Source organism: Bufo gargarizans, chromosome 7, assembly GCF_014858855.1.
Source record: "Bufo gargarizans isolate SCDJY-AF-19 chromosome 7, ASM1485885v1, whole genome shotgun sequence".
Taxonomy (NCBI): domain Eukaryota; kingdom Metazoa; phylum Chordata; class Amphibia; order Anura; family Bufonidae; genus Bufo; species Bufo gargarizans.
This window is the reverse complement of record NC_058086.1, coordinates 143,120,197-143,133,302: the sequence shown is the minus strand read 5'-3', so window position 1 is coordinate 143,133,302 and position 13,106 is coordinate 143,120,197. Positions and strand designations below refer to the sequence as shown.

General features: G+C 41.8%; 1 protein-coding gene across 1 annotated transcript in view; it reads right to left on the bottom strand.

The window, feature by feature from the left end:
* The window catches only part of NTNG1 (netrin G1), a 320,710-nt gene that overhangs the window by 101,189 nt on the left and 206,415 nt on the right, over positions 1 to 13,106 (bottom strand). Inside the window, exons 4-6 of the mRNA XM_044302426.1 lie at positions 8,489 to 8,509; positions 6,267 to 6,305; positions 5,324 to 5,389 (exon numbers count right to left, since the gene is read on the bottom strand). Coding sequence (XP_044158361.1) covers positions 5,324 to 5,389; positions 6,267 to 6,305; positions 8,489 to 8,509 — 126 coding nt within the window. The remainder of the gene's footprint in view (positions 1 to 5,323; positions 5,390 to 6,266; positions 6,306 to 8,488; positions 8,510 to 13,106) is intronic.

Here is a 13,106-nt window from a genome sequence, read left to right as displayed (position 1 = left end):
GTGTGTCCTTGCACAGTCTGCGACTGGCAGCACTGATTGGTCATTGCTAGACTGTGCAGGGACACACTCCCAACTGGTAACACCCATCTGTACCTTTATCCATAAACGTCTAGCAAGAGCAGAAGAAGAATGGCAAAACACAGAGACATAAGAATAAATGTTCCAGAATTGTATTTTAATGTGGAATACAATTATTTATTAAAACAGACATGTCAGGAGAGATGACAGGTCCTCTTTAAGTACAGACTTGGTGGCATTATCTATCTATCTATCTATCTATCTATCTATCTATAGTACCTTAGACCAAGAAACATATCTTGTATTAATGGAGAAGAAAAGAATCTATGAATTCTACCAATTTGATTAAAATACACAATGTCAAAGGAAAATTCATTTGCATTCAACAAAGTTTCCTTCCTAGAAATGGAGTTTCGTGACCCCATACAGCACCAAAAACTCTTAGCTCACTTAACCAAACAAAGCTGAAGATGAAGAGAGGACAGGAATTTCATGTAGATAATGGAATCCCTCGACACTTAGCGGCTTGAAATTCATGAAAGAGCTTCAGGGTTTAACAATTCTCTGCTCCCTATCCTGGGAATATCTGCGCTGCTCACAACTGGCAGCTTCTTATATGCTTTCATACCATCACTTATCAGGTAAAATTCCAGTTAGTGTTTAAAAATGGCAAATGATCACTCCTTCCTTCCTCTGTCATAGAGACTAGTAATATACTGCAACGTATAGTGTACCTGTTGCCTACAGAAAGCTAAGACAGCCATTTTGAGGATCTAGAGAAAGCTAGTTAAATAACAAGAATGTCTGCTTCTGCATCGTATAGACAATTAGAGAATGTATTAGCTTACATTGATGATGACACAATCTGTGCTACTACATATGCACATCAGATGCAGTGAAAGGACAGGTCCCAGTGCAGTGCAAGGTAAACATAAGCTTGGGTTTTATGGAAGAATCATGTCATGGGCTGGCAACACTTCATGCCCACCACTATTCCACTCTCTGTGGTGGGCACGGGAACTGCATAACTCACCTAGCTTCTTCTACCCATGCTCAAGACTCCTGTGTCCCGTGATGTAGGCCACAGCCTGGCTGCAAGTCCTCCTCCTGATTGTGTATTAGAGAGACACTTCAGGAGTTATACCCTTTCTGATCCCGACTCAGATTCTTGACTAATGAGCTAATGACTCCTCCTATATAGCTTTGCTTCTGAGCTCACTTCCTTGCCTGTGCAGTTTGGTCTCTAAATATCTTGCTATTTGCCACTTGCCCTGACCTTTGGATTGTTTCACAGATTTGCACGTACACTGACCTGACCTTGGCCTGTTATTGATTACAAGTTTGCCTATTCATTCGGTGCCGTGCACTGGTGTCTTTGATCGTGGGTCAGCAGCCAACCACACCAGACAATTCCAAGAGGTAACGGCCTGGTCTCTCTCCTGCAGTGATGGCCAGATTTATGTATAAGGTAAAAACCAAGGGGACCACCAGGATAATGACCTAAGGACTAGCCCAAAGTCATACTAATTGTTTGGCATAGTAGATCCACATCCACTGCCTGTAACAGATCTATAAAAGGTACTGTGGAGGCATCTGTTGTAAGCGGTCATGAGATAAAAGAGGCTTTTATTGGGGCATGTGATGCAGAGGGGACATACAGTATGAGAACCAACGTGGCAAGGTTGACATACCATATCTTATAAGAACTTCTATAGCTTACTCTCAGAAAGTTTGGAAGTTGGGACCAATAAAATGCATTAAAAAATTATCTAGTGCATTGAGCACTATGCATAAAGAACAGTGTTAAAAATTTCTGACCCATGATTCCACCACTTTTTTGCTTGGGTTTTGCAGCTATTTTCAATTTTCAGACTTTTCAATATCATGTGCAGTTTTACTGTGATTTACAGTACATGTGTGTAATATGCCTATAATATGGAGGCAAGCATACAAAGCTGAATTCGTATTTTCGAACTGGATACAAAGTGAACCATTAAGAAGAGCAGAATGACATTGTAATTAACATATCAGTACTTCGGTCTGGATTATAAAATCTGAAATTATAGCCGTTGCAACATTGTCACATGTACGGGTTTTGTAAAGCCCTATGTGGCTGCAGTTTGGAGCCTTCAATAGTTGCATTTGTGCATATGCCAACAGTCAGTCTTTATCTTGTTCTCTTACATAAGAATGTAAGTTTCTAGTTATGAAAGGTCGAACACTGACTTATAGGATAGCTACCATACATCTGATGAATTAGAGGCAGAGCTTCCTAAGAGCTGATTTGCATCCCTTCTTCCCGGAATTCCAGAGGGGCATTGCCAGGCCTATAAGACTCCTCATACCGATTAGGCACTCTTAATAAGGAGATATAGTTATTGGTGCTTAACATTTACTGTCAATGTTTTCCTGCATTGGTGCTACATTATACTAATGTAAAAAGCTATACAACTTGGATAATATATGTATTGTTGGAACATACAATAAGTTGCATATTACATTCTGTATTTTTCATAATATTTTAAAAAATTTGAAAAAAAAAGAGATTGAAAGAAAGGAATAAAGGTTTCCAAGGATAATTATACCTAAATGTTCGTCACACACCTTTCCACAGCCATTAATGATATCTGCATAGTCATACATAGTAGCAACTCTTAACTGGCTCTTCAACTGATTTCCTCTGCGTGAATCAATCTTCCATGATTTTATCCATGATCAGAACTAAAAGAACAGACCGTGGCTAGACAGTGGACTCTTTGAAACCATGATTTTGGAATATCATATATGTATATATATCAGCTATCATTATGCCTAACATTACTTTGAGTGTTTGGAGCACATGAAGGACATGTTCTTTCCTTCAATTTGAAGGGGTCTAGGAATCCCACCAATTAAGTTTGCCGACATGTCTATTGTGTACATTAGGTGGAAATCCCCAGTTTACAAAAGTAAAGTGATCATTTGCTGAAAGCTCTTTGTCAGACTTGAGTTCCTCAGTCTACATAAATGACAAAAAGTCACAAACCAATCTATAACCCGTCTCATCAAGGAAGATGCTCAAAATGCGAATTCCCTGCATTTGCCCTTCTCTGTCTTTGAATCATTCTTTAAATGCTGAAAATGACATATTTTATGAAATGTCTTCCAAAGCATCTTAGTAACCTAGGCACTTCACTCAGTAACCTTTCATTCACACTGAATATACTGTAAAGAATGTTGGTGGACAGTAAAGTTTTTTTAAAATCCTTTCAATCTGTGGGCATTGTATAGAGCAGGAAGAGCTGAGGAGATTGATTTACAGTTTATTATTCATTTATCTGAAGCTCTGTTCTTTTCTATTCTTAGGAGTCCAGTAGGTGGCCTTATCAGGAAGTGACACCTAACGCTGTGTACACACCCATACAGGGAAAGTCTTCAGTCACTGAGGGCCTCTGCCCACTGGACTCACACAACCAATGTTAGTAGGAATGTAAATGAATAAAATGCTATTTACACTATTTATTAACCTAAAAAACACCTATATTAGGCTCACCCCGCTCATGCCAGGTCTAAAAAAGTGGGCGCAGCGTGGGTAGGGAAGGTGATGGGCCAGCATAGAAAAAGGTCTAAATAAGAGACAGCTCAGAAGCTGTCTTACATTTAGAACTGCCGGAGGATCCGCTGAAGTTATGAAGAGACCTGCGCCTCTTCATAGCTTCGGCAGAACCACTGCCAGCTTAAGGGTTTATTAAGACCAGTGTCCAAAATGCCATTCATAATAAATGTGCACTTCATTCCTACACTTCATTCTACTCGGCTGTTACTGCTCTATAACCCGCTGCCTTAAGATTGCACACAATAGGTTCACTGTACAGGACATTTACTGTAGTATTGTGTCAGTTGACAACATTTTGTACAAGAGTTAGGCCTCACACACAAATGCGTTTTGTGGTCTGCAAATCGCGGTACCACAAAACATGGATATTGGCCAAGTCCATGCTGCCTTTTTTTCAAGTCCTGTAGAATCTGCATTATAGAAATTGCGTCTGGAATATGGACAAGAACATGGACATGTTTTATAGTTGAATGGACATACGGATGTAGACAGTACACGGTGTGTTGTCTACGTCTTTTGCAGCACCATTGAAATGAACGGGTCTGCATCCAATCCACAAAAAATGCTGATCAGATGTGGACTGAAAATGCTGATCAGATGTGGACTGAAAATGCTGATCAGATGTGGACTGAAAATGCATAAGGCAAATGCATGTGGCTTAAGCATGAGGTTGTAGGTTATCTGACCTACAATTTTGGAAAGCCTATTTAGCTAAGTAGTGGGCGGCAATACCTACAGTATATCCACTATATCTCGAGTCGAGTGGTTTAGTGGTTAGTACATTCACAATTTCATTACCTCTCTGCATGTTTAAACCTGTGTAATGGTGTGCTGCCATACGTCTTTGATTGCTTTCTGCATGCTAGCTTTATGGATGTGCACCTGCGACTATGAATGTGCCAGTCTAAATTTTCTTGTAGCATGTTTAGAGTGTAGCTGCCTCTTAGATTCAGCACTCCCCGCCAATCAGCCCAGGGCTTCTGAGCAGAGTATAAGGCTTGGTTCAGCCTTGAGCGTTTTACAGCGCATTCCTACGCGCTGTAAAACGCTCAACAGGCAAGAACCAATGATTCCCTATGGAAATGGTTCTCACCTGAGCGTTTTACAGCGCGTACGATCATGCTGTAAAACGCCCGACGCCCCAAGAAGTACAGGAGCTTCTTTGGGGCGTCTTGTTGCGCGTTCCCGTACATAGACTTCAGCGGGAACGTGCGACAATGGGCGTTCGCTTGTTCCGGAGCCGCGATTGTAAACGCGCATACAATCGCGCATAAAGAGCACTCCATCCCGAACGCTCAGGTCTGAACCCAGCCTAAATGTAGCTGGTTCCTACACCGCCCTGAACATTGTGGGCTTAGGTCAAGCCCAGGAGATGCAGTTCTGTTAGTGTTAGGTACCCATCTGTGGAAGCCACCTAGATGGGCCCAACACACGTTTGATCAAAAATGTGCGCAAAGAGCTTCTATTTTTTTAATGTATAGTAGGTATTGTACCACTTTAATCCAGAATAATCCCTAATCCTTAGTTCTATTGTTTGTATGTGTAATGTTGTTCTGCCATACGTTTTTGTTTGCAGTCTGCATTCTAACTTTATGGATGTGCACCTGAGACTATGGATGTGCTAGTCTAAATTTTCTTGCTGCATGTTTAAACAATCACCTGGACTGTAGTAAGGTCTAAGGAATAGGTATTTAACTTGGGACATCCTACCTTGCTTTCGGTTTGCAACATCTAGGAAAGAAGCATTCGTCTTTATCCTATCAAAGTTTGCAGGCGCTGTGTTTGCCAGGAAGAAATTGTGAATCATTATTTGGAATTGTACACGCCGAGAGGTGGTATTAGGAGCAGAGCGAGGGGAAGTGGAGTGGCAAGGAGGATTGGCAATTGGGAAAAAAAGCCACGGAGACAAATTTGTCTAAAGGGGTTCTTCCTGTTTCAGCTAACCTGTGGAAGGGAGTTTCAGCAGATATTACCCTTCCGCCATGCTGCAGATTCTGCAATCTCGTCTGTGGTCACGTCACTAGCTGCAGGCTTTTCTGCTAGCATGTGGTCCTGTGTCTTGTTGTTCAGCTGCCTAATAAACATCCAGCTGAACAGGAAGAAACAGGAGTGCAGTGGGTGAGGACCTCAGTGGAGGAGCCCGCAGCCAGTTGGGCTGTTACATGATCACAGTAGAGATCATAGAATTGGCGGCGTGACGGAAAGGTAAGTACAGCTTTAACTCTCCTCCGTTCACAGGTTACTTGAAGCAGACAATTTAGGTAAAAACCTGTAGAATCTTTTAACGTATTGAACATGTTGTATCGGCATCTTATGATTTTAATGGGATTTTATTTGAGGCAATAACTTATCACATACACACTTACAAACTGGAATTTTAAAGACGCAAAATGATTTCTGTGTTCAAGTGCATCCACACAACTCTCGACCAATAGTAAATCACAGGGCAAAATAATACAGGATGATAGTCTATTCTAAGACTATACAAGGAAGGAAAAAAGCAAAGGAACTCCACCAATGTTCCATGGGGTACTATACTAATGTACAGCAACACGACATGGAGATCAAAGCTAGCAAATACACTCACAAGACTTCAGAACAATCATGGAGACAGAGGGTTTATATAAAAAGATGTATTTAATAAAATGGTTACCTGAAGTGATGGGCTGCTTCCGTTTTTTGTCCTGAACAGCTGCCATAAAAAGACAGGTTTGTCTTGTTTAGTTCATGGTTTAATGAGTAGAAGCATAAATGTAGCTAATATCGTTCCTTATATTATAGAGCATGTCACATTGCCATTATAATATAAGTGATTCTATGAATTCCCCAAACGACTACCTGGGATCAGACATGCTATTATTTCTCACTTAGGTGGACAAAAGACAGCAAAGGGTTAAACTTGCAGAATGGGACAAGATGTGGGTAATAAAGTGTCATGTGTTGAGATTCCTACTTGACATACGCTCTGTTATTCGGTGTAGTTAGGGGTCTCATACTGTGTGTGGGAGTGAGCCATAGATAGCCGCTGGACTCTTGATCTTACAAAGGAGTCCTGGTACCTGGTTTCCTCTGTGTCTTTACATATCTGATCATGTCATGAATTTAATGGAAAGACCCCTTAAATGTCCATAATGAGCACTGATCAATGCTATAGCACAGGGATCAACAACCTTCGGCACTCCAGCTGCTATGAAACTACAACTCCCAGCATGCACACTTACTTGGCAGTTCTTGTAACTCCCATAGAAGTGAAAGGAGGATTCTGGGAGTTGTAGTTTCAGAACATTTGAAGTGCTGGTGGTTACCGATCCCTGCTATAGCAAGTCGATGGGCACTTGTTTGCTTTCATTCTTTGGTCCTATTTATCTGGAAGTGATCGTACATACGACAGTCCATGTGATCATTCATTTCCCCCTCCATTCAGTTAACGTAATTGTCAGCCATACATCTCCTGTGGTACAGGAGGGGATGTGCCGCCGACAATCATTTTTATCCCTACTGAAAAGAGTCGATCCATGACAAATAAGAATTTTATCCCTTGCCGTTTGATCGCTAGTGATGATCAGTAATGAACAATCGTATGAATGATCATTGGTGCTGTCATCATGGAGAAGAGTCTTCACCTTAATGCAATTGTTGTTTAGGCGAAAACTTTAAGGCACTTGCCAGGTCCACCGAATGTGGGACAGGGTGTGTATAGCTAGTTATTTAGTATTAGTAGGTAGAACATGGCCCTAAGAAATGAAGGGGTTCTATACTTTTACATTAAAAAGAGTTCAAGTAACTTGACCCACTGTAGTTCTGTAGTGCCGTTGCATAAGCAGTTTGATTAAAGGTGATCCCACATGTGGATCTCATAGACATTATTATTACATAGTGCTTCTCTTTATAGGTCTTTGATATGGTTGAAACATGTGAGATCCATTCTCAGGGCTCTTTGGAAAGTAGACATGTCCCACCCACATAGCAGCATGTACAGACGATGGGCAGCTCTACCCTATTGTGGTGGCCCCTAACAACCAAACCTGATGGATTTGTAACATGGTGCGTATAGGTATTAAAGATTTGGCATGCCTTTGTGTTTTGTTTATTAATCTCTTACTTATATGTGTGCAGCTATTTTAATGGAAAGATAGGATGATAATTCTAACAAAGTACATGAAGTAGAAGTACAGTGAGATGTTTTAGGTGCTGAGGATCTAGTGGATTGAGGTTCTTGCAGACTTCTCACATTTTGTACCTCTGGGCCACCTATTCTTTGTTATCAATATGAATGAACATGTAAGGAGCTGGGATCAGATGGTATGGAGGGAATGAAGAGCAACCACATCATGCAAAGTATGCAGCACAGTACCAAACATCCACCAAGACACAACTCCTGGAGTTTTAATGGGGCCTCCCCTAGTTCTAAATGTACGTAGAAACACACAGTATTGTCTATAGCACATATATTTAGGAGCACTGTCAGGAAAACAGATTGCCTGAACTTGTCTTGGGGGATGAAGCTGATATATATTATACGTCATATCCCTTTTTGGAATCCGTTATTTGTGCACGCTCATTTCTATCAATCCCAATTGATTTAATCATCTGTCTGTCTCAGCGTCTGTGTGTGTCTGCCTCACTCTCTGCTCCGTGCCTGTGAGAAATACATCAGGCAAATAAAACCTAGTACAGACAGGCCGAGCTGGTTCCTGTCAGACCTGTCATAAGACGAATCCACTCTTCTCTCTGGTTCAATTTTACATGTAAATGCAGCAAATATTATCCTGTCTTTCCTGAAAACTTGTTCTCTCACTGCCGCCCTGTGTGGCTCTGATGGATGTTTGGAGAGGACGAGAATCATTGTACGTCAAACACTCAGATTGTACTCACTGCTGGGCAAGTTGGATACACCTGTGAGAAAGAACAAGAAAAGGCATTTTATGTACCATTATACAGTCAGAGAATATCATTGCAATATACAAATACATGTTATAAGGTATACGAATGACACGTATCTTTTCTATTTTCTATCATGGTTAAAAGAATCATGCTGGAAAAACTTGTACCTCTTGTTATAACCAGAGCATGGCCTAAGGGTATGACAAAGGGATTCAAAGACACCTCTCAGACCCTGTGTATGAGTGATACACGTATTATAGACACAAGGCACAAGCCAGGAGTCCCTAATGGTCTATATTATGGACCCACTGGCGCTTCATTTGCCTCCATAAAATAGGATAAGTCTCTTCACATTGTTTGACACTTACAAAGCAACATGGGCTGATCTTGCTGGACTTAGACAAGCAGCATGAGGAGCACCATTTCTTAAACAGATGGAACAGCATAGGACGGTGGGGGAGGGTGCAAAGGCAGATAGCTTCAAGTCAGGAGTTGATTTTAGGACTGTTTGTACATTACGTGCTCCTGATTCTATCCTTTTGCTCACCCATCTTGACAAAACATTCAGAAAATCAGCTTCTGACTTGAAGCTGTCTTTGCACCCTCCCACCATTCTATGCTGTTCTATCTGTTTAAGAAATGATGCTCCTCGTGCTGCTTGTCTAAGTCCTGCAAGATCAGCCCATGCTGCTTTGTAAGTGCCAAACAATGTGAAAACTCTTCTATAAAAGCCAGAAGGATCTTTGGTGGGATCTGAAAGAGTTCCTGCAATGGTAATCGGATCAGATGGGGACTAGGGTCTGTACTATCTGAAATCTGATCAGATGGAGACCAAGGTCTATACCATCTGGTTTGGGAAACCTCTCCTCCTGGCCCTATAGTTTCTTGCACTACAACTGGGAATATTCCTCTCGCCCCTTCTTGTTCTACAGGGAACTAGTGTTGAGCGGCATGTCCCATATTCGAATTCGCGAAATTTCGCGAATATTCGAAAGAATATTCGTAAAATATTCGTGAATATTCAAATTCGTTATTATTTCGCATATGCGATAATTCGAATTTTCGCATCGCATAATACATATTATGAGATGCAAAATTCGCATGTGCGCTAATGAAATCGCCTTACGAAGATTCGCAACTCAATTCAATCACTAATGTATGAATGCAAAGCCCTTTGCCTCTGTTCTGAGACAAGTGCTGATATTCGCCTGTGCGCTAATAAAATCGCCTTACAAAGATTCGCGCCTCAATCACTTCCTAGGCAATGTGAGTAAGATCTGAGCTTTTGGACTTTTGGGAATCAATCGAGAAACAGTGGGGGGTGATGACAGTAGTTGACAGAGTACAAATCAATGTAATCTGTAAGGTGGAAACTAAAATAAAAAATACGAATATTCGTAAATCGAATTTTACAAAGTTCGAAGTATTCGCGAATATGGTGCTATACTATATACATGCACAGGCCTTTGCCTCTCTGTTCTGGGGACAAGTGTAGATATTCGCATGTGCGCTAATAAAATCGCCTTACGAAGATTCGCAACTCAATTCACTAATGTATGAATGCAAAGCCCTTTGCCTCTGTTCTGGGACAAGTGCCGATATTCGCATTTGCGCTAATAAAATCGCCTTACAAAGATTCGCGCCTCAATCACTTTCTAGGCAATGTGAGTAAGATCTGAGCTTTTGGACTTTTGGGAATCAATCGAGAAACAGTGGGGGGTGATGACAGTAGTTGACAGAGTACAAATCAATGTAATCTGTAAGGTGGAAACTAAAATAGAAAATACGAATATTCGTAAATCGAATTTTACGAAGTTCGAAGTATTCGCGAATATGGTGCTATACTATATGAATGCACATGCACAGGCCTTTGCCTCTGTTCTGGGGACAAGTGTAGATATTCGCATGTGCGCTAATAAAATCGCCTTACGAAGATTCGCAACTCAATTCACTAATGTATGAATGCAAAGCCCTTTGCCTCTGTTCTGGGACAAGTGCCGATATTCGCATTTGCGCTAATAAAATCGCCTTACGAAGATTCGCGCCTCAATCACTTTCTAGGCAATGTGAGTAAGATCTGAGCTTTTGGACCTTTGGGAAACAATCAATTATATGTGTACTGTAATTTTGTGAAAAAAAAAAAAAAAAAAAAAGAATATTCGTTTTTACGAATATATAGCACTATATTTGAAATATTCGCGAAATCGAAATATTTTCGAAAAAAATTCGCTTTTCGAATATTCGCGCTCAACACTACAGGGAACCCATAAAAAATGGTTCCATCACTGGATGTACTATCTATTAGGAGGCTTCCTCGATAGGCTGATGAAATGTCTTTAATAGGCTCAAGGGCTGGTTCCATAATGCACTTCACACACTCTGGAGTATTTATTAATGTTGCCACTCCACACTGTTGACATGTACCTTGCAATGTCATGGTTCTCTCTAGAGGGGTTTGAGACTTTCCTTGCACTGGAGCCTGGGTGTACATACAGTCAGGTTCATAAATATTGGGACATCTACACAATTCTAACATTTTTGACTCTATACACCACAACAATGGATTTGAAATGAAACAAACAAAGATGTGCTTTAACTGCAGACTGTCAGCTTTAATTTAAGGGTATTTACATCCAAATGAGGTGAACAGTGTAGGAATTACACCCGTTTTCATACGTGCCTCCCACTTGTTAAGGGGACCAAAAGTAATGGGATAGAATAATAATCATAAATCAAACTTTCACTTTTTAATACTTGGACATGTTTGAAAAAGTGTAGAAACCCTAGACACCCAAAATAGTGCCACTTTTAACACAGTGTTTTAGCGCAGAGGCATTATTAAATCTGCGCCATAATTTGGAGAAGTGATACTGGGTTGCCAATAATGCATTGAACTATATTACCACATCCATTGTCAATGTGTCCCCAAACACTCCAACACTGTCCAATAATAGATGTTAGGGTAAGATTGTGTAGGGAGAAACCCTAGTGACAAGAAGACTTTTCATATGTTAATTGTAGGAAGATGTTCAGAAATTCGCATGTGAATTGCATGCAATTAAAATGTTTGTAGAGCTACTCAGCTATTCAGCAAAATAGATCTGTATAGCGCCACCTGCTGCTTGTCCCTTTTTTTTTTTTTTGTCCACCTCACTAAGGTGGTCAAACTCGATCAGTTTCAATCTTCAACTGTCACCAGCCACATCTACTGTGGCAGTTACAGGAAAACAACTGCAAGCAGAAAGGACATGCCCCCTGAGTAGGACACACACACTGAGCAGCCAGCCTGAAATAAATCTAGCAGAGCAATGAATGGGGAGATCTCTGGATCCATGTGAGGTACAGGGCTGGTTCTAGCTTTGTTAGAAAGAGATTGTCATGTATTATATAATATCTAATTTAAATTTTTTATATCAATCATGGGATAACCCCTTTAATGCTTGGACTGCTTCTCCACAGGTGTGATTCTCTTTCTCACTTGGAAGCTAGTAAGGTAGGATCATACTGCAGGCATACACTTAAGGCCTCATGCACACGACCGTTGTGTGCATCCGTGGCCGTTGTGCCATTTTCCGTTTTTTTTCGCGGACCCATTGACTTTCAATGGGTCCGTGGAAAAATCGGAAAATGCACCGTTTTGCAGCCGAGGCTGTGATCCGTGTATCCTGTCCGTCAAAAAAATAGGACCTGTCCTATTTTTTTGACGGACAACGGTTCACGGACCCATTCAAGTCAATGGGTCCGTGAAAGAACACGGATGCACACAAGATTGGCATCCGTGTCCGTGATCCGTGGCCGTAGGTTGCTTTCATACAGACGGATCCGAAGATCCGTCTACATAAAAGCTTTTTCAGATCTAAGTTTTCACTTCGTGAAAACTCATTTCCGACAGTATATTCTAACACAGAGGCGTTCCCATGGTGATGGGGACGCTTCTAGTTAGAATACACTACAAACTTTGTACAAGACTGCCCCCTGCTGCCTGGCAGCACCCGATCTCTTACAGGGGGATATGATAGCACAATTAACCCCTTCAGGTGCGGCACCTTGAAGGGGTTAATTGTACTATCATATCCCCCTGTAAGAGATCAGGGCTGCCAGGCAGCAGGGGGCAGACCCCCCTCCCTCCCCAGTTTGAATATCGTTGGTGGCACAGTGTGCGCCCCCCATCGGGCCCCCCTTCCTCCCTCTATTGTTATAAATCGTTGGTGGCACAGTGTGCGCCCCCCATCCTCTACTATTTTTTATGTAGTTTTGGGCAGCCTACGTCCCCTGTGACACTCAAGGTAAAGACGCCGTTAAGAGGACCCTGGAGCAGATAGACGTCGTCAATCGAATGTGTGAAGCGTATCCGGATGCCTTCCTGTGTGTGAACAGCGCAGCAGGTGAGGACAGATGGGTGGTGGGGTATAGCACGTGGTGGGTTATAGCACATGGTGGGTGGTGGGGTATAGCACGTGGTGGTATAGCACGGCCCCCCTCCCTCTATAGCAGTAACAACATTGGTGGCCAGTGTGCGGCCTCCCATCTCCCCCCCCCCCCCGATTGGTGGCAGCGGAGTTCCGATCGGAGTCCCAGTTTAATCGCTGGGGCTCCGATCGGTAACCAT